This window comes from Aotus nancymaae, unplaced genomic scaffold (assembly GCF_030222135.1).
Source record: "Aotus nancymaae isolate 86718 unplaced genomic scaffold, 86718_ANA_hifiasm-v0.15.2.pri h1tg000014l, whole genome shotgun sequence".
NCBI classification, from domain to species: Eukaryota; Metazoa; Chordata; class Mammalia; order Primates; family Aotidae; genus Aotus; species Aotus nancymaae.
Genome location: NW_026988425.1, coordinates 42,422,749 through 42,444,971, shown reverse-complemented (window position 1 = coordinate 42,444,971; position 22,223 = coordinate 42,422,749). Strand labels below are relative to the sequence as shown.

Sequence of the window (22,223 nt, the reverse complement as noted above, 5' to 3'; positions counted from 1 at the left end):
CAGTGCTTTCTTAACAAAAAATCTATAAGACAAATAAGGTAAGGCTCCTCCTCCCCTTTTTTGGTGCTGCCAGTATGCTGTGAATCTAATTACACCTATATTGCTTAAACATGTTGCAAATTTAATAAAAATAGTTGAAAATAAAACTATCAGTTTTTTAAATCTTGGAGTCTTAGTCTGAAAAGATGGGGTGTATATTCTAGCCTCTTCAATAGGCAGGAACACTATTCCTTTATTGCAGAAAGAGTGTTGGGACATTGTACTTGCCTCTTGCTGTAGACAGCCAAACTGACAAATGGTCATCCTGTTTGACTATTTAAAAGCAAAGCAATGTGAGATTATAAAAGATATTTCTTTAATTAGATGTCGGACTGAATATGAAGTTAAAGATCAAGCTGCAAAAGGGGATGAAGTTACTCGAAAACGATTTCATGCATTTGTACTCTTTCTGGGAGAGCTTTATCTTAACCTGGAGGTGAGAAGTTTTTCTTTTGTTAAGTACTAACAAGGCCTGAGAACATAAATTGATCTCAATGAGGAATTTGCGTTCACATTGTCCTTTCACAACATTAAGAGCAAAATGAAAGAGAAGGAAAAAATACATGTTTCAGCACCTACTCATGGTAGTGTCTGTGGTTTACTGGACCATCTGTCCATAACATTTGCTCATGGGCAGGATGTTGGGAAATAATTACTGAGGTTTTTAAAGTCTGCGTACTTTTAGGAAGCTGTGGTTTACATGCGAATTTAAGCTCTTGAGATATCAACAGTCATACGTTTTTGAGTTCTTGCATATTATATATTAATATATTTAATAGGTTGACTTTCAGATGGTGGCTCAAAGCAGTTTGCAGAACTCTGAAAAGAAGAGAGACTCGAGTCTCTCTAGGCTTTTCACTCTAATTCACCCAAATTGTTTTTTTTAAATATGTATTTTTTTAATTGACAAAAATTATATATTTATGGTGTACAACATTTTGATATATGTATACATTGTAGAATGGCTAAATCAAGCTATTTAACATTTGCATTACTTTATGTACTTTTTTGTGTGAAGAACACTTAAAATTTTTAGCAGTTTTTGTGTATACAATACATTGTTAACTATAGTCATCATGACGTACAGTAGATCTCTTGAACTTATTCCCCCGACTGAAATTTTGTGTCCTTTGATCAACATCTCCCCAATCCCCCAACCCTTAAGAATAATTGTTTTTTGTCCTATTTTATATATTAATCTTCCACATAAAAATGCATTTGTACGAAGTCTACAGCTAAACATATTTATAAATTTGGGTGGTATACTTAAGTATATGCTTGTTAGTAGGTAGAAGAAGTGCAGCATTCAGCACAGCATTATTACTGTGTAATGGATTTGCTTAATTTTTTTTTTTTTTTTTTTTTTTTTTTTGGTGGGGATGGAGTCTCGCTGTGTTGCCCAGGCTGGAGTGCAGTGACTCGATCTTGGCTCACTGCAACCTCCACCTCCCAGGTTCAAGCAATTCTCCTGCCTCAGCCTCCTGAGAAGCTGGTATTACAGGCATGTACCACCATGACCAGCTAATGTTTTTATTTTTAGTAGAGACAGGGTTTTACTGTTTTCACCAGGCTGCTCTCGAACTCCTGACCTCAAGTTATCCGCCTGCCTCAGCCTCCCAAAGTGCTGGGATTACAAGCATAAGCCACCACGCCTGACCTCTGCTTGATTTTTTAAATTAGTGAATCTCAGATAGATACAAGTTTATACCTTCTTGTACCCTGATTTGAGAACTTAAGATCATAAACGCCATAATATCAGAAACATCATAAGACAATGTGGATCCATCCAATGTGTATCTGAGTCATTGTATCTAAAAGGTCTATGTCCAGTTCAGAGCCTAACTTACTATCCCTTTTTACCACAGGTGGACTTAATTTTTTGAAAATTGTATGACATGTTCTTTTTCAGTCTAATTTTTGTTTAAGCCAAAATACAGACAGCAATCTAAAATAATACTGTTGAGCATTTTCTATATGGAGGTAGTGATGCTAGGTCTGTAATGGGAGTGAAGACAAGGCTTAGTTCCTGTACCTAAAATTCTTCTACCCAGTGAGATAAGATACGTATACCACTCTGACGCAAAATAGAATATTTTAAAAGAATACAGTGCTGTGTGTTCAAAAAAAAGTGGTAGGTGAACAAACTAAAGAAAGCTTTATGAAGCAGTGACATCAAAGTAGACTTAAATTATGCTGACTATGTGTGATAAATGGAAATCAAATTTTACCCATAGCTTATCAGTTTTAGTTAGAATTACTTACTTACGTATAAAGTAATTCTAACTAATTCTGTGAAGATACCAGAGTGTGTTCCTGTGACTTTTGTGATTTAGCTAAAACACCTCTTTTTGCCAACACCTTGTTAGTTCATTTATGTATCTGTATTATATTTTAGCATCATTCCTGTTTTTTTTTTTTTTTTTTTTTTTTTTTTGGCCTGAAAGATCAAGGGAACAAATGGACAGGTTACAAGAGCAGATATTCTTCAGGTTGGTCTTCGAGAGCTGCTGAATGCCCTCTTTTCTAATCCTATGGATGACAATTTAATTTGTGCAGTAAAATTATTGAAGGTAGGTTGTTTTGTTTCTTTTTTTTAATTTGACTATTTTACCTGTTTACTTATAGAGAAGGGAAGTCTGTATAATATACAGATAAATTCAAGATTATTACTTAAAGGTAAATATTAGCATTTTACTTTTTTCTCAAATATTTTGGAAAAGCAAGATATACTTATTGTTTAATATATGAAGCAAGATTCAGAAGTGAAAAATGGAAGTCCTTTACCCCATTTCCATTTGCAAATTCTGTCATCTTCCCTTCTTATCCCTGTGTGTGCTCTTATTAAATAAGATCTGTTCTGGCCTTTTTTTTTTTTTTTTTTTTTTGCCATCTAATGAAACATCTTAGATTTTTCCATAGCACACAGATTTACCTGTTTATTGAATAACTTCCTAGTATTCCGTTGTATGCATTGTTTATCCATTCCATAAGATCTATCAAGATTTATTAATGAATATTTCGATTATCTTCAGTTTAGCTACTGCAGCATTGCTAGTTATCTTTCCTCTTGTCTTTATATGTGCAGATACTTTTGTAGGTTAAATTCGTAAACGCAGATTTGGTGGGTCAATGAGCATATGTACTTTACGACAAATAATGGCTAGTTTGTCTTCCAAATGCTGAACCAGAGTATATCTCCATCAACAGAATGAGTACATCTCTTCCTACATCCTTATAGTGATGGATATAATCAATCTTGGTTTTTGTTTTGTCATAGATGATGAGTTAAAAACAAAAACCTCATTTTACTTTGCGTTGTCCTGATCTCTAATAATTTTAAGCATTTCTTCATGTTTATTAGCCGTTTGTTTATTATTTTCTATAAATTACCTGTTTAAATCCTTAACTCACTTGTTTCCTGATGAAATGTGTTTGTGTTTTTTTAAAATTCAAAGCTTCTAACTTTGTTGCATGTTGTATATTTCAAAAAAAAAATGATATGTTCATTAAAATCTAATGGCCTATCTTAGTCATATAGGGATTATAACATAGTCATTGACATAAAACCCATGATTAAAGTTCTGCTATAGTTTAATTCTTTAGTTTTTCTCAGTCAAGGGAAACATAGAGGGTGTGGAGATAACTGAATATTAGAGAATAATTAGGAATATTAAACTTGCTAAATTCATCTTAAGGAATAAACTGATATCCTTTTAGAATTTCTGTAATACACTATCGGATTTCTTATTTTACTGACACCTGCTTTTTTAGTTGACAGGATCAGTTTTGGAAGATGCTTGGAAGGAAAAAGGAAAGATGGATATGGAAGAAATTATTCAGAGAATTGAAAACGTTGTCCTAGATGCAAACTGCAGTAGGTAGGAAAAGAAGTAATGTAAATAGCCAGTACATGTCAATTTCTTGCTTTTTCTTTGGAGATTGTTTTTTAATCTGCTATACTTCAGAAGGGTAGTTGATATCTAACGGATGTGCAAAAATATTTTCTTTAAAGGAATAATATTTTACTTATAGTTTCTGCTCACTGGACATTTTTGCTCAATTACATTTAGAAATTGACAAACTTAATTTTCTTATGTTAAGATATGAGTTAAATGAAAAAATAATCTAGATATTAACTGTCCAAGAAGTAAAAGTACTGGTGTAAGTATAGTAGGACCCATAAAAATGTTCGAAGGATAGCCACTGCCTTTAAGGCCCATCTAGTCATAGTTATGTGGAACATAATGCAAGGCTGTTTTTTAAATGAATTTATGTCATATAGGAGATATCTAGAAAGTCAAGGCATCAAATGTACATGTTAAATTCAGGAAATAAAGTTTTAGGAATCTGAGATATTTTAGGATCTGACAGTCCTTATGGTGGATACACTAACTTATTTTCAACTTTTGTCTCAGAGATGTAAAACAGATGCTCTTGAAGCTTGTGGAACTCCGGTCAAGTAACTGGGGTAGAGTCCATGCAACTTCAACATACAGAGAAGCAACACCAGAAAATGATCCTAACTACTTTATGGTATGCCAGTGTTTATATTTTAAGTTTTGCTTATTGCTTGAATTCGATTTTGGAAATTAGAAGAGCTACATAAAGCTGTTCTCAGAATTTGGTGCCTAATAACTCTCTTCACTGGCTTTAAGTGGCATTGCAGCCATCAGACTGAAAAAATGAAGAGACCTGGAATCTCCAGTGAAAGAGTGGACTAGAGAAAGATCTATCCAGTGGCAAGAGAGATTGACAAGGCTTGGACTTAAGTGAGCACAGGGATGCCAGGAAGCAGCTTTTCCAGAGAATTCATAACCAAGAACCTGCACCTCAGACTCTTACTTTGCATGTTGTAGTAAAGAAAAATAAGAAAATAAAAATGGTTACTAGGCCAATGATGCCCTGAAGCTCCTGACATGATCAAACATAAAGCAGCTGTGGAGGAATGTTCCTCCAGCCCGGGTGTTGGAACTTCTTAAAAAAGGAAATGGTGGGGTTGGGGGAAAACACAGCTAAAAATGTGCTGACACTAAATGACAATGCACAACAGAACAGTTCACTAAAAGACAATAGACAGCACCATTAGAACCACAAGAACTTGAAATAATAGAATGGAAATCTGAAACCCATAGTTTCAAACCATAGAGTTTCTCAGTGAAATGAAAATGGCTACTAGGAAGTTAGGTTCTTTTGCTTGTTCTTGCATTATCAGGTGCAGACGAGTGACATCAGCCATGCATCATTATTGTACTTACAAAAATCAATTCTGAAATGATTACATATTTGTATCACTTTGATTCATCCTAGAATGAACCAACATTTTATACATCTGATGGTGTTCCTTTCACTGCAGCTGATCCAGGTATGTTGTCTCACAATCATTCCCTCCTCCCAGTTGTTTAGTAAAGCAGTAATTTTACAGAAAACCACATCCTCACCAGCACAAAATTGTAACTTTTTGATGTCTTCACATCATTTTAAAATACCAGTGTAATGGTTTGTCTAATATAGTAATGCTCTTCATAGTGACCACTTGAACCATTTCAAATGAAAATGATTCCACATATAGTCTTGTCACTTAACAGAGGATGGGAAGAATTCTTAATTAAATGCAACTATTGTAATTTTATATTTCCTCTGATATTTGTTTTTATACTCTTAAGCTTTCAGATGATTAGATTGGAGGGGAAATATGGTTCTAGTTCACTGCATAGTCAGCAACATATATTAATAGGGATTAATACTTGTCAACACGAAGAATTACACATTTTATTAATACTTGGTGGGTGAGAGTTAATTAAAATCCAAATCTCTGCATATTTCCTCTTCCAGAAGAGGACCATTTATAGAAAGATTGTCTTAATTGTAATAGATGGGACTGTAGGGTGAGAAAGAGAAATTTTTCCCATTTGGTACAAACTGCAACCAGCTTATGGTTGGAATTTTTCCATATGTTTCCTCTGGATTATAAGCATTAACTGTCCTGTGCTTCTAGCACAAAGAAGTTTCTTTAGGGAAAGGAAGTAGAATTAAGTTACATGCTATGGGAATCTTAAACTTCACTAAATGTTACTAAATTGTTTTCCAGCATGATTATGCCATTTAATCTTACCATCAGCAGCATATGAGGGCTCCTGCTCCTCATCTTTGGCAATACTTATTAAACTTAATTTTTGTATGTCGGATTGTATGAAATTCTGTCTTGCTAATATTTTATTTCCCTTACAAGTGATGTTGAATTTTTCTTGTTCCTGTTGACCTTTTTGATTTCTTCCTTTGAGAATTGCCTGCTTATACTCTTTGCCCATATTTCCGTTCGATTATTTGTCTGTCTTTCTGATATGTAATTCCTTGTGTAGTCTAGAAAAATGTGATTCTTAGTCAGCTGAGGGTTTTGGTTATCCTCTGTGTATGTGGCTGTCTTGGCATTTTGTTTATAATAACTTGTCATGTAGAACCTTTGAGTTTTAATGTAAACAAAATTTGTGAGTCTTGTTTGTACTTTTTGTGGTTTACGAAAGTTTCCTTACCACTTCATTTTCTTCTAAAAATCATTGTTGCTTTTCATATTAAGGTCTTTAATCTATCAGAGCAATTTTTTTTTTTATTTTTTTTTATTTTTTTTAAAGAGAAAGAGAGAGAGAATAGGAAGGAGGAAAAAGGAAGAGAAAGAGAAAGAGAGAATGGGGAGGAGGGAGAAAGAAAAGAAAGAGGGAGAGAGAATGGGAGTATTGCTTTCTTGCCCAGGCTAGAATGCAATTTAGTAATGGGTATTGAAAACCTCTTTTATACTGATAATTATACTTAATGATGTAGTCAGGAAGGAATAAGGGAAGAAGATAACAAACAAACAGCCAACCAATATTTAATTTAAACCTATGAAATGCTATGCGATTACTGAGGAGTGATTTACTTCCAATTATATAGTCACCTTTGGAATAGGTGTGAGGTGGTAATGTATGTTTTGTGTATTTGAAGTGGAGAGTTCTATAAATGTTTATTAAGTTTACTTGTTCCGGGTCTGAGTTCAAGTTCTGAATATCCTTGTTAATTTTCTATCTCGTTGATCTATAGAATCGTTAGCTCTTCTTGTTGCATTGATCCTTTTGCCATTATGTAATGTCATTCCTCGCCTCTTTTGATCTTTGTTGCTTTAAAGTCTACTTTATCAGAGGCGAGAATTGCATCTCCTGCTTTTTGTTTATTAGTTTATTTTTACTCTCTGTTTGATTGGTAAATCTTCCTCCTTCTCTCTGAGTCTTTGTGTATTGTTGCATGTAAGATGGGCCCGGATGCAGCATACCGATGGGTTTTGACTTTTTATCCAATTAAAATATATATAGGTTTAATACCGGCGTTTGATGCTAGCTGGCTGTTTTGCCCATTAGTTGATGTAAATTTTTTATTGTGTTAAAGTTCTTTGCTTTTTGATATATTTTTGGAAAGGCTGATATTGGTTGTTCCTTTATATGTATAGTGCTTCTTTCAGAAGCTCTTGTAAAGCAGGCCTGGTGGTGGTGAACTCTCTAAGTACTTGTTTGTTCGCAAAAGATTTAATTTTTCCTTCGCTCATAAAGCTTAGTTTGGCTGGATAGGAAATTCTGGGTTGAAAGTTCTTTTCTTTAAGGATGTTAAATATTGGTCCCCACTCTTCTCTGGCTTGTAGGGTTTCTGCTGAGAGATCTGCTGTGAGTCTGATAGGTTTCCCTTTATGGGTAACCTGACCTTTCTCTCTGGCTGCCCTTAGTATTTTCTCCTTCATTTCAATCCTAATAAATCTGGCGATTATGTGCCTTGGGGTTGGTCTTCTTGAAGAATATCTTTGTGGTGTTCTCTGTATTACCTGGAGTTGAATATTACCCTGCCTTGCCAGGTTGGGAAAATTTTCCTGAATGATATCCTGAAGAGTATTTTCCAACTTGGATTCATTCTCTTCATCACATTCAGGTACACCTATCAAACGTAAATTAGGTCTTTTCACATAGTCCCATATTTCCTGGAGACTTTGCTCATTCCTTTTCATCCTTTTTTCTGCATTCTTGTCTTCTCGTTTCATTTCACTGAGCTGGTCCTCGACTTCTGATATCCTTCCTTCTGCTTGATCAATTCGACTGTTTAAACTTGTGCATGCTTCACGAAGGTCTCGTGTTGTGTTTTTCAGCTCCATCAATTCACTTATATTCCTCTCTAAATTGTCCATTCTCGTTAACATTTCGTCAAACCTTTTTTCAAGGTTCTTAGTTTCTTTGCATTGGGTTAGAACAAGTTCTTTTAATTCACAGAAGTTTCTTATCACCCACGTTTTGAAACCGGCTTCTGTTATTGGAACACACGTGTAATCTATTAAGCCTTGTTCCGTTACTGATGAGGAATTGCGATCCCCTGTAGAGGGAGAGGCAATCTGATTTTGAATATTCTCTACCTTTTTACGCTGGTTTCTTCCCTTCATTATATATTTGTCCATCTGTCGTCTTTATAATTACCGACTTTCTAACTGGGTCTCTGACGTCCAACTTGTTGATTCCCTGCGCCGAAATCTGAGCAATCCACTGAGCCGGCCAAAACAGCGGTGTTAAGATTGATGGTGCTTTTCTGCCCGGGAATATCCGGACTCTGCACCAAGAACTGGCGTGCTAAGGCACCAGCAAAACCGCCACGCCGGCCACAAGAGTCGCCCTGGCGACCCGTGGAGCTCCTTCACTGGGAATCTCCTGGTCCGTGAGCAACTAATATTCATCTGAAAGTGTGGCGTCCTCTCGTTCTTTGCGCTTTCACTGGGAGGTACGCGCCCGAGCTGCTAATCATCAGCCATCTTGGATCTCTCTCCCCAGAGCAATTTTTATATAGGATGATATCATAGGAATTAAATCTTTCCCATTGACTATTGTCTCAACAATAGCTATTAAATCATCCTTCCTTCCCTAGATATATTAAGCCCCCTCTGTTGTATACCGTGTAACTCTTCTATAACATTGTGTGTCTTATTCCTGTGTTTGTGTGAATCTTTTTTTCTGTTAATGTCTTTCTGTGCCAATACTACACTTAATTATTTTTACCTTACTATGAGTCTTGCTATGTCTGGTAAGACAAATCTTTCCTCTTATTCTTAAAAATTACCTTGATTTATTTTGATTGTTTTTTATCTTTGTCAAACCAGTTTAATTATTTCTAGTGACTGTCTGGTTTTATAGAAATTCATTTTGTTTTTTCAGTTTCTTTTTCATGGAAAAGAAGTAATGAAGACAGCCAATAGATCTGTTTCTTTTCCTTAGGGGTTGTTTTTAAATCTGCTATACTTCAAGGAAGTAAATGAAATCTTACGGTTTTACAGAAAAATCAAGCTGAATTTTGTTTCTGCATTTTATTAAAATAATGTTGACCTTTTCTGAGAGTTTCAAATTATTTTTGCTCATCATTCTCAGCATGCTTACTTCTGTTTTTTATTTTTGTTTTATCTATTAATTATAACCCTTCTGTTATTTCTTATCACACATAAAATTGTTTCCTTAACTGTCATTCGTAAACTTCCATTTGGAAATGAACTCAAACTTACAGAAAAATTACAAAAGTAAAATTGTACAAGGAATACCTTTTACCCAGGTATACTTTTTGTTAACAGTTACTTGTCATTTGTGCTCTTTTCACACACTTTTTTTTTTAAACCATTTAAGTTTCATATTAATATGACCCTGATTGAATTATAGAAATCTATCCAAAATAGTTTTACATTTGCTTCTGCCAGGAGCCAGAGTGGGTATCACTGACTTGGACAGATTTTTTATTTTCTTGTCATAGGGATTCTTTATGTAGGTAGTAGGAATTTGAGGTGGAGGCCCATTGTTAAAAATTCTCTGGGAAACCAATTTCTACGAAGTGCTCTGTCCCTACTCCAAACCCAGGTAGACACAACTAAGCTTCCCTGCTATCTCTCTCAGATAAAACACCACTGAGGTATTTTTTGTTTTTGTTTTGTTTTTTTTTCCTGATGCAACTTTTGCTTAAGATACCAGCCCACTGAGGGTCCCAGGTTTGTGCAGGTGAGATGGGTGTGGAGTATGGATTCCATCTTCCTGTTTCACATTGGCCCAATACCTTGCTTTGTGACTTTCTGTGGGTTTTTAAATCTAAGTCCCTTAGTTACTAAGACCAACACCATCTGTCAACCTCCCAGCTGCAGTAGCTGCAGTTCATATATGGCTTTCAGTTCCTTCTTCATTTGTGACCTGATGACTTGGTTTTTCTCTTCTGTGAACTCTCATCCATACATTTAAAAGAATGTCTGTCTTACCTAGTACCTCAAGCATTTGTAGCAGGAAGTTTTTATTGTTAAAACTGTCTCTAGATTGTCAAAATTGGGTATCAGAATATCCCCAGCCCTTGAAGCTGGAGTTAAGAGTTTTATACAGACTGACAGAGTCTTGGAAAAACATGGCTTTTACCCAGTCTAATATAATTGCAATCGCCTTTCAAAATTTCTGTTGGCTTCTGTTCATAAGAAGCTAATTTTAAGTCTTAATAGATGCTAATTCATTTTTTAATTCAGAGATTAGGACTTCATTGAGAAGTACTAATCTTAAAAGGTATCCAATAACTCTTCCTAAGACAAGGCAGATAGAGAGCTCTAATGTCACCTTTATTACTTTGAAGGACTCAATGAAGGGAAAGTTGGCAGAGCGGAAACATCTACCAGGTAGCTGCCTTCCCCATCTCTCTGGGAAGAAAAGGAAAGAAAATCCCCCATTCTCAGAACTGATGGAAAGCAGCAGTAGAGAATGTAAACAGTATACATTAGCCATAAATGTACATCACCTACAGTGGTTTTGATTTCCAACTTATATTTATAGTACTATATGTCACTAAGATTTCTGAGCATGCAGGCAACAAAGGCAAGCCAATTAGAAAATAAGTCTTATAAAAGCTGTTTTTTTACATAATTGGTAGTTTACTGTTACTTAGACACTGCATCTACTTAAAAGTCATATTAAAAAACATTTAGAGGTAATTGGTCATTTCATGTGATATTTTTTCAGCATTTAGTTTTTCTCCTATGTTGTCTTACAGATTATCAAGAGAAATATCAAGAGTTACTTGAAAGAGAGGACTTTTTTCCAGATTATGAAGAAAATGGAACAGATTTATCAGGGGCTGGTGATCCGTAAGTTTTCTTTAGTTACTAACATTCTTCATGAAATTTCTGTGTCTAATTTGTAGGTGGAGATTAGACTGGAAAAAGTAGGTCATAAAATAATGGTGTTTGAGGCCAGGCATGGTGGCTCACACCTGTAATCCCAATACTTTGGGAGGCTGAGGAGGGCAGTTCACTTGAGGCCAGTTGTTTAAGACCAGGTTGGCCAACATAGTGAAACCCTGTCTCTATCAAAAATATAAAAAATTAGCCAGAATCACAGGATCACAGCTACTCAGGAGGCTGAGGCACGAGAATCACTTGAAATTAGGAGGCAGAGGTTGCAGTGAACTGAGATTGTGCCACTGCACTCCAGCTTGGGAGACAGAGCTAGACTCTGTCTCAGAAAAAAGAAAAAGGCATTTCAGTATTTTGATTTGATGGTGTTATGTGGTAGTGCTTATGTATTAAAATTTTTCAGAAAATTGTATTAACTCACAGATTAGTTTGGAAAATCTATAGTTGAGGAAGATAACCATTAAAATATACTGAAGCATAATTTTTTAAAAAAATAGATTATTGTATCTAGACTTTAAAATAAGTTCTAAACCTTACTGTAAGATCTTGGGCAACTTCTGTGTCTGCTTTTCCATCTATAAAATAAGAATAGTAGTATCTCTCCTTGAGTCTTTTTTTTTTTTTTTTTTGAGATTAAATAGATTCTGTTGTACCTAGACTTCAAAATAAGAATCTCTAAAACTTACTGTAAGATGTTTTATCTGTTTCTTCACCTGCCACTCTTCTTAATTAAAGATACCTTTAACATATTACTCACCATCAGATTGCACTACATTTTCTTATAAAAGGACCAGGAACTTGTGAGATTTAATCCCAAATCTGTTAACAACTTGTGTATATTTGGAGAAGCTACTTAGTTTCTTTTCTTCCTAAGTAGATGGGAGGGAATAAATATCTTGAACTTATTTTTTTTTAATATCTCCTGTGTTGTAGATTTTTAAAAAGGTGAACCACTTTTATTGATATTTTAATTATGGGTCAGTTTGAGATCTAGAAATACAATGTTGCCATATATTTATATCCTAGTTTAATAGGAAACAAAAAAATATAGGGACTTAAGGACCCAGACAGAACTAGGAAAGTTCAGTCTATTTGGGTATACCACTGGAAGATAAAGTTGTTCATGGCATTGAACTTCAGGTTATCCTCTTAAGTTTGTTTGAGTAAGCATCATATTCTCTTGCCCTAATGAGCTCATGGGTTATTTCAACACATGGCCCTGTATTGGAAATGGGGAAGAAACAGAAAAGGACCCATCAGCAGTTGGTAGGATTGGCAAGATTGCTTTTTCACACTTGTAGGTGGAAAGGATTGGATTATTGGAGGGGCAGGGAAGGGTGTAGCTAGAATCATGTTGTGGAGGAAGAGTGTAGAAAAAGGGGTAAGACCTGGAGTCAGACAAATCTGGCCCCGCCACACATTTAAAATTTTACATTGTTTATTTGACTTTCCAGAGTCTTTATTTTCCGTCTCCAAAATGAAGATGATCATAATGCATATCTTTTTAAGATGGCTATGGGCATTCAGTAAGAATGTGTAGATTAAATCCTTAATTGACACTTTAAATCTTTCCTCCATACTTAACTATGGGAAGCCTTGCTTTCCACCATTTTAAACTACCTAATAGTTGGAAAAAAATCTGGAATAGATGACCTCAAAAGTAGCTTTCTATGAAAGTCTGATTCCAAATAAATGGGAATGTGACTAAACTGTCATCATGGGAATAACCCAGCAGAAATCATAGCAGGAATAACACTTTCTGTTAAGTAGACATAAAATGTTAGTGCATCACTAGAGGTGAATGGCATATTTGAAATTATGTTATATTAATAGTTATAGTGTAATTGTTTAGTGGCAAGGTAAATTTATTAATCTCAATCTTGAGCCCCAAGCTTATATGTCAAGCCTTTGATTTAACTTTCAGATTATAGAAATTAACTTATTTCTAAAAGTGTAGTAGATGATCAAATTAAGCATTTGGTTGTCCAAAGATTGCCATTAGTGTAATTCTCAGGTTAGGCTTGTGTTCTATTATAATTCAGTCTAGGAAAGTTGTATTACATTCTTTTTTTTACGACTTAGCATCTTTGACATTTTCTGAATTGAGAAACCTTACACTTACAAATCATCTTTGCTCTTACAGATACTTGGATGATATTGATGATGAGATGGACCCAGAGATAGAAGAAGCTTATGAAAAGTTTTGTTTGGAATCAGAGCGTAAGCGAAAACAGTAAAGTTAAATTTCAGCATATCAGTTTTATAAAGCAGTTTAGGTATGGTGATTTAGCAGAACACAGGAAAGCAAGAAAATGTGTCATACTTATACCAAATTAAGGATGTTGAGTTATATTACTAATGTATGCAACTTTAATTTTGTTTAACACTATCTGCCAAAATAAACTTTATTCCCTATAACTTAAAATGTGTATATATATATAATAGTTTATTATGTACAGTTAATTCTACTGTTTTGGCTGCAATAAAATCGATTTTGAAATAAATGAAATGTTGAAAATTTTGCTAGTTGGTTAGATGCTTATCCTTTAAATTCTACTTTTCTTGAGGGGAAAAAGTCTTAGTCTGGAAGTACATATTACTGCAGAAATGTAGCATCCTTTTTTAGGTAGGAGTATTATAGCTTTCATTTTAGTTTGACGTTTAGTGTCACAATGAATTGAATTTCAAATATGAATCATAATCTTGAAAATCTTTAGCACTAAAGTCTTGGAATATATCATTAACAACTGACTTATATATGCAGATGCTATTTGATACCAAGGGCTTTTTAAATGTCATGGGGGAAGAAAAACGACTTGGTGAACTCCAGCTAAACAACCAAGACTTCTCTGAAGATTTATTTCAATTCTAGAATTGTTCTTTTTTTTTTTTTAACTGACTAACTTCATTACCTTAAGCCCTAGAACATTATTCTGCTTTATTTATATGGCTTTCTCACTTTTATTTTGTAGCATGGGTTGCATCAACTTTTTTACTAGAGAATTTTACTAGATATTTGTCATTCAAGTTTTCATCTGCTTTATAATTGATACACCTTGAGGGTCACTTTTCTAATACTTTTACTATAATGTGGTACCACCTCAACCCTAATAAATAATATTTTTACCTAATGTCAAATCTTTTTCCAGCTAACTAAAAATAAAACTGATGTACAAAAGGATTGCTTGTAAATATGCATGTAAATAGTTCTGTTAATAACCCACTGTTTTACATTTGGTACATCTGTGTCTGCTAATACAGTTAGCTTTCTCACTTTTCTGCTTGTTTGTTCAGTCTGAATTAAAATTAGACTTTGAAAATAAACCTTAAATAGTTCTGTTTCCTGTAAATTTTTGCAGTGGCATCTGGTATTTTAAATAATTTGCTATCGAACTTGTATATATGACATAATGAATTTACTTAATGGTTTGAAATCAAAGAAATCATATTAGATATTTTATTCATTCTCTAAAGAATTCAGTAACAAGTCTACCTTGAAAATCAAACATAAAACATTAAAACTTTAAAATTCCTTCTATAAAGGGGAAGTTCGTACATAATTGGAGTTTTGGGACATTGTAGTAGTAAGAATTTTTCAAAATGGCTCTTGTAACATGGAAGCTGTTAAAATAATCTGCAGTTCTAAAGATAGCACTGACTGCAAATATTGGAGGGAGAGGGGGAGGTATTGAGAAGGGGCAATATGGTAGACCAGAGACAAGGAATGCTAACGGCATATACTTGAAACTTTTAGCAGCTGCTTTGTGAATAACTATCCAATATTTACCTACTAGCTCATTGTCACCAACTATTGCTCTACTCACAATAGCTACCAACATGATCAGTATCTATTCCCAGTATTAGTGATTCTTGATAAAAAAGCACAGAAACCTAGCGTATTAAAACAATCAATTTAATTATGTTCATGGACTCTATGGTTCACGAACTTGGAGAGGGCACAATGGAGATGGCTTTTCTCTAGTCTGTGATGTCTGAGGCCTAGTCAAGGAAAATTGGGCTGGGGGCAATTTGAACATCTGGTAGCTATAATCATCTGAAGTCATGGTACTGAGATGACTTAAAGCCAAGACTAGATTGAAATGGTTCACCAGAACCATCTACACTTCACTTGTCCATGTAGCTTGGACTTGTCTCAGCATGTTGGCTGAATTCTGAGGGGCCATTTCAAATGACTCAGAAAGAAGCTGCATTTGGAAGTCATACGGCATTAATTTCCACTATATTCTCTTGGTTCTAAGGGAGTCACTAAAACTATATTCAGATAGGAGGCCATCAAGGAGCATGTGGCCATATTTTAAAACTGATGACTTGAGCCTGGTGATCTTTGGTTGACCAGACTTTGCATAATTGACCACACCAGTACATAATGAAAGGAAGAGTTGCCCCTTTTCACAATTTTTGGCCTTTAGGATTGCCATGCCTTCAACAGAAACATGTCAGCAAGTCTTGAGGAAAGATCATTCTCCAATGAGCAAAGACACAGGTGCTAGTAAATATAGTCTTGTGTTCTGGCAACAAAACACAAATACTGGTCTTAACCTAGAAGTTGTGTCATCAACTCTGACCCTCTGTCTTTATAGACATAGACTACCAGGCATAGACTACCAGGAACACACCTGTACACACATGTTGAGCTTACTATTGCAGTGAAGGAGAACACACACCTTGGAGTTATGGGGTACATCAGTAAGAGTGTGTTAGAACCTATGATAGGATTTGGGCTTTAGTTGGGTAATTTGGGGAATGGTCTAAGAAACTGGAGGTTCACTCTAGGATGGGTCTTGTCAGAAAGCAAGCTTAATTCTATAATTAGGTACTTCATTAAATCTTTAGGGAGGACAGATGAATATGGATTAAGTTGTACTTACATGTAATGAGAGGAGGGTGTTTGGCATGAAAGTAAACTCTAGGACTCAAAGTGGCTCAAAAAAAAGCAGCTCAACCACTGTCAGGTTAGGGGGACAGATAAAGACAGCTGCAAAGTTAACAGGAAACTGTTCGGTCCTGCAGCAGCTATAAAATACCATCATGACTCCCTCCTCGTGTGACCACTGCTTTGTTACCTGTGACACACTTAGACCTGCTTTGCTATAGTCATCTATTAATGGGGTTATCCACTTGCTAAACTGCCCTCATCTAATGCAGCACCAATCCCTAGTTAATTCTCACTTCTCAGCTTGCTGCAGAAATAGCGTCCAACCCAGAACTGGTCTCCCTTCCCTTAGAGCTTGCTCAGAACCCTACAGTAGGAATTCAAACCTTACCAAAGATGGCACACCTTGCTCTCTTGTGGAATGCACCATCTTCGCTGTTTTGTTTCCCTTGCTTGAAAATCAATAAACAGTTTTGTCAGAAGACAGGCTTGAGCCTAGTGGTCTTTGGCTGATTAGACTTCAGCAGATGTAAATGATTTAAGCTCATGTATGCTGCTGCTCTATTGTGTTAGCCTGGCAAAACACCAACCCTGAATGAACCCAACACTGCTTCTGCATTCTTGCAGCTGGAGGTCATGTTTCTGGTTTTTATCACTGTAAATTCATGCTTAGCACATTCAGTTAGGCTGTCAGTGCTGACAAAAATCAATGTGTTTCTCTTCTATCCTGGAACTATTTCAAACCTTCACTCTAAAGGCCCTTTCACCCCCTAATTGATTAATTCACAGGGAAAAAACAAAACAAGAAACATGATACCCATGTACACAAATGCATCTGCATTCACTTCATCCCTCCTCTTCCTATACAGGAAAATCCCTTCTCTTGTTAAAGGCCAGTTACTTAACCTGTGCTGGAATCCTATCTCCTCTCATTCTCTCATGGAGTCTTTTGTTACTTGATCTGTATTTTTCCTCTCCACTTTTGCTCTTTGCATGGACTGTTGAACATGCCATTCTCATCAGAAGAAATCTGCTTCTCATATTTCTCTCCAATCACAGTCCTATCTTTGCTTTATAGTCAGACTTCTCAAGTGTCTTCCCATGTTTTCCATGTCCTTACCTCCTATTTGCACTTAAAACCCACTATGGCAACTGCCCCCACTGTATACAGTGGCCTTCACTAGAGTCACCAATTACCTCTATGTCCCTAAGTCCTGGAGAGACTTCGTTCTTTGCTTTTCCTGTGGCAATATGTAGCATTGTTAAGTGACACTAAAATTGAAAACCTCTAGGCATCCAGGACACACTGAACTTACTTTCAATCTTTATGCTGTTCTTCCTCACTGCTTTTGTGGGCTTCTTTTCCTTTACCTAATCTGTACATAATAGCGTTCTTCAAAGTTCAGTCCTAAGCATTCTTTTCTCGTGTCACAATATTCTCGGACTATTTCATCCTCTCCTGTAGCTTAGTTAGCAGCTATCAGCCAGTGACCTCCAGATTTGTTTCTATCTCCTGATTGCAGACCTTTACTGATTTATCATTTCCACCAGGTGGACTAACAAAATTCATGCTGTCACTAAATTTGCTCTTCCTCTTATCCCCCTCTCATTAGTAGCATTGCCACCAATCCACTTGTCGCAACCAGAAATCCTGGCATTGCTTATGATTCAACCCTCCCTTACCCCCAGGTTCAATCATCACCAAGTATAAAGTCAATCTTCTAAATATTTTTTGGAGCTGTGCTTGTCATCTTCACTGCCCAGGTGCTTCATCTGAGCTGCCATGATCTCTACTGTTGCTTTTTGTAAAGCCTTCTACTGAGTTATCCATATCAACTCTTGCATCCTACAATCCTTTCTCCACTTAGCAGTTCCAAGAATCTAATGTAAAACTCTGTAGTAGACAGGATTTCTATATAGGAGGTTTTTAGACATTGGAAGGTAAAAGGTGGGGGTGAGATAGGACCTAAGTTAGCATTATATAATACAAACTGATGTTACAGGTCAATGCAAATGTGATCATCTGAGGATGCCTTTATTTATGCTTAATGTAAGATTGATATTAATTTACATATCAGCCTTTTTTAAATGAAGATAAATTAGGGGGTTAGATTGCTCTCCATCCCATGGTGCTGCCATGTTTGCTTAAACACCATGTTTGTGTGTGTTTGTGTGTGTGTGTGTGTGTGTGTGTTTGGATTTTTGGTTGGTTGCTTGTTTGTTTTGAGATGGAGACTTGTTCTGTCACCCAGGCTGGAGTTCAGTGACACGATCTTGGCTCACTGCAGCCCCCACCTCCCAGGTTCAAGCAATTCTCCTGCCTCAGTCTCCTGAGTCACTGGGATTAGAGGTGCCTGCTACCATGCCCAGCTAATTTTTGTATTTTTTGGTAGAGATGGGGTTTCACCATGTTGGCCAGGCTGGTCTCAAACTACTGACTTCAGGTGATCTGCCCACTGCGGCCTCCCAAAGTGCTGGGATTACAGATGTGAGCCACCATGCCTGGCATACTTAAACACCTTGTAATAAATAATTAAACCTTAATAACGCTGTTAAAAAAAAAACAAACACTTGGCCAAAAATAGAGACCTCTTTTTTTCCTAATTTGGTGTCAGAGAATATAAATCTTGAGTCCATAAATCCCTAATGTTCTGTACTCTGCCTGCCCACCTCTGTACTTCACTCCATGATTCCTTTCCCTTCAGGCTTCTTTCCTCCCTAACCATGCTTAAACCAGGCCTGCTTTATTTCAGTCCTTTTAAAGAGAAAGCTCTTTCCCTTGGGCCTCACAGCCTTAACACAGGGACCTTAACCTCTGCTTGAAATACTTTTCCCCCTACATTACCTGGCTAACATGTACTTAAACTTCATATTTCAGTGGAAATATTTTCTCAGCCTAGGTTAAATCTGCTCGTTACAGATACACCATAGGAATATTGCGAGTTCCATTCCAGACCACCGCAATTGAGCAAATATTGCAATAAAGTAAGTTGGGAATTCTTTGGTTTCCCAGTACATATTAAAGTTACATTTATACTATACAGTAGCTTATTAAGTGTGTAGTAGCGTATTTTTTAAATGTATGTACCTTAATTTTAAAAATCTTTATTGCTAGAAAATAAAAATGATATGAGTCTTCAGTGAATCATAATCTTTTTGCTGGTGAAGGGTCTTGCCCCAGTGTTGATGGCTGTTGACTGATTCGGGTGGTGGTTGCTGATGGCTGGGATAGCTGTGGCAATTTTTTAAAATACACCAACAATGAAGTTTGTCTCTTCCTTTCAATAAAGATTTATTTAGCGTGCAATGCTGTGTGATAGCATTTTATGCACAGTAGAACTTCTTTAAAAATTTGAGTCAATCATCTTAAGCCCTGCTGTTGTTTTATCAACAAAGTTTAGGTAATATTCAAAATCCTTTGTTGTCTTTTCAACAATATTCAGCATCTTCACTAGGAGTGGTTTCCATTCAAAGTTCATCAGGAGATGGCAGCAATTCAGTCACATCTTCAGGCTCCACTTCTCATTCTAGTTCTCTTGCTGTTTCCACCACATCTGCAGTCACTTCCTTCACTAAAGACCTGAACCCCTCAAACTCAACCATGAGGATTAGAATCAACTTCTTCCAAACTCCTCTTAATGTTTATATTTTGACCTCCTCCCAAGAAGCACAAATGTTTTTAATGACATCTAGAATGGTGAATCTTTTCCTGAAGGTTTTCAATTGACTTTGCCCAGATGCATTAGAAAAACCACTTTCTATGGCAGCTATAGCCTCACGAAATGCATTTCTTAAATAATAAGACTTGAAAATCAAAATTACTTATTGACCCATGGGCTGCAGAATGGATGCTGTGTTAGCAGGCATGAAAACTGATCTCCTTGTACATCTTCATCAGAGCTCTTAGGTGACCAGGTGCATTGTCGAAAAGTAATAATATTTTAAAAGAAATCTATTTTTCTGAGTGTAGTTCTCAACAATGGGCTTAAAATATTCAGTAAATCATACAGTAAACATATGTGCTGTCATCCAGGCTCTGCTGTTTCTAGAGCACAGGCAGAGTAGATTTAACATAATTCTTAAGGACCCTAGGATTTTGAAATGGGAAATGAGCATTGGTTTCAACTTCAAGTCACCAGCTACCTTAGACCTTCACAAGACAATCAGCCTGTCATTTGAAGCTTTGAAACCAGGCATTGATTTCTCTCTGGCTATGAAAGTCCTGGATGACATCTTCCACTAGAAGGCTGTTGCATCTGTATTAAAAATCTGCTGTTTTGTTTGGCTACCTTCATCAGTGATCTTTGTTAGATCTTCTGGATAACTTGCAGCTTCTACATCAGCACCTGCTGCTTCACCTTGCCCTTTTTTGTTACAGAGATGGCTTCTTTCCTTAAACTTCATGAACCAACCACTGATACCTTCAAACTTCTCTTCAACTTCCTCACCTTTCTCAGCCTTCGCAGAATCAAAGAGAGTTAGGGTCTTGTTCTGGATTAGGCTTTGGTTTAAGGGAAAGTTGTGGCTGGTTTGATCTTCTATCCAGACTATTCAAACTTTCTCCACATCAGCAATAAAGCTGTTTGGGTTTTTCTTATTATTCATGTGTTCACTGGAGGAGTACTTTTAATTTTCTTCAAGAATTTTTTCTTTTTATTCACAACTTGGCTGTTTGACACAGGCTTAGCTTTCAGCCTATCTTGGCTTTCAACATGCCTTCCTTATAGGCTTATTGGTTTCTAGCTTTTAATTTAAAGTGAAGACATACAACTCTTTTACTTGGACACTTAGAGGCCACTGTACGGGTATTAATTGGCCTAATTTCAATATTGTGTCTCAAGGAATGGGGAGGCTCCAGGAGAGGGAGAGAGATGAGAGTGGCCAGTGAGTAGAGCAGCCAGACACATGCACTATGTATTGATCAACTTGTTACGGTGGAAGAGATCTGAGTTACTGCAAGTTACCAGCAGCCTATCCTTATGGGTCCATAGCAACTTCAGTCCTGGCCTCAGAAGAAAGAATTTGACTGAGGGGCATAAAGCAGAAAAAGAGACCAAAGCAAGTTCCAAAGCAGGAATTGAAAGTTTATTTTTTAAAAAACCTTAGAACAGGAAAGGAAGGTGTGCATAGAAGAGACCCAAGTAGGCATGTGAAGGTTAAAGAGAGACGGTCAAGTGCCCCATTTAACCATGATCCTAGGACTTTTATAAGCTTGCCTCTTTCCCGTGATTATTCTGTTATGGTGGGCTCTCACATGCTCAGAGCCTTCCTTACCCTTGAGAAGTGAGCACACGCAGTGTGTTTATGGGGTTATACACATGCCCATCTGATGCTTTCTTCCTTTTTCCAGTGGAGTGTACCAGAAAGGTCATACTTTATCATTGTTTTCTCTTAACACACATGCCCAGGTAGTTGCTTCTCTCTAGGGCCTGTATTCAGTTAACATTTTGATGTTAACAGGTGTGGACCATCAGGAAATGGCCTCTCCCTGGTGCTGCCAAATTATCATTTTTAGAGAGGCAATATGATAATTGCCGAACCATCGCCCAACATTTTTAGTGGGTGGGTTGAGAGGGGAGAGCCCTCTCCTGCCCTGCTCATGCCTAACTACCTGTAACAGATTCAGTTTGCCATTTTATATCATATGGGCATGATCTGTGGTGCCCCAAAACAATTACAATAGTAACATCAAAGATCAGTGATCATACAGATCACCCTAACAGATACAAAAATAATGAAAAAGTTTGAAATACTGTGGGAATTACCGAAATGTGTCACAGAGACACAAAGTGGGCATATGATGTTGGGAAAAAATGGCACCCATACACTTGCTCCATCAAGGTTGCTTCAGACCTTCCGTTTGTAGCAAACTCAGTATCTGCAAAGCACAATAAAATGCACAATAAAACAAGGTATGTGTGTCTGTGCCCTCACAAACCTCTGTATTTTATCTTAGAAACAAACTGTAATAAATGATCGTTTATTCTTTCTTTCCAGTTAATCTCTAGCTTTCATCCTCACCCCCAAAGAACTGGGCCACCTTCCCTGCTTTATCCCCACTATGCCTAAGCACATGACATTACATAA

At 36.4% G+C, this 22,223-nt stretch overlaps 1 protein-coding gene and 1 long non-coding RNA gene across 6 annotated transcripts in view; one reads left to right on the top strand and one right to left on the bottom strand.

Annotated features, from left to right (window-relative positions):
* The window catches only part of PAIP1 (poly(A) binding protein interacting protein 1), a 33,051-nt gene extending 18,459 nt beyond the window's left edge, over nt 1–14,592 (top strand). For all 3 annotated transcript variants that reach the window (XM_012449541.3, XM_012449540.3, XM_012449538.2), the window contains exons 5-11: nt 364–475; nt 2,484–2,609; nt 3,811–3,917; nt 4,455–4,572; nt 5,347–5,401; nt 11,101–11,194; nt 13,386–14,592. In XM_012449541.3, coding sequence (XP_012304964.1) covers nt 364–475; nt 2,484–2,609; nt 3,811–3,917; nt 4,455–4,572; nt 5,347–5,401; nt 11,101–11,194; nt 13,386–13,479 — 706 coding nt within the window. In that variant the 3' untranslated portion in view covers nt 13,480–14,592. The remainder of the gene's footprint in view (nt 1–363; nt 476–2,483; nt 2,610–3,810; nt 3,918–4,454; nt 4,573–5,346; nt 5,402–11,100; nt 11,195–13,385) is intronic.
* Nucleotides 14,593–21,212: 6,620 nt separating this feature from the next.
* Nucleotides 21,213–22,223, bottom strand: part of LOC135274864 (uncharacterized) — a 29,813-nt gene continuing 28,802 nt past the window's right edge. For all 3 annotated transcript variants that reach the window (XR_010342582.1, XR_010342581.1, XR_010342583.1), the window contains one exon: nt 21,213–22,014. This is a non-coding gene — a long non-coding RNA (uncharacterized LOC135274864). The remainder of the gene's footprint in view (nt 22,015–22,223) is intronic.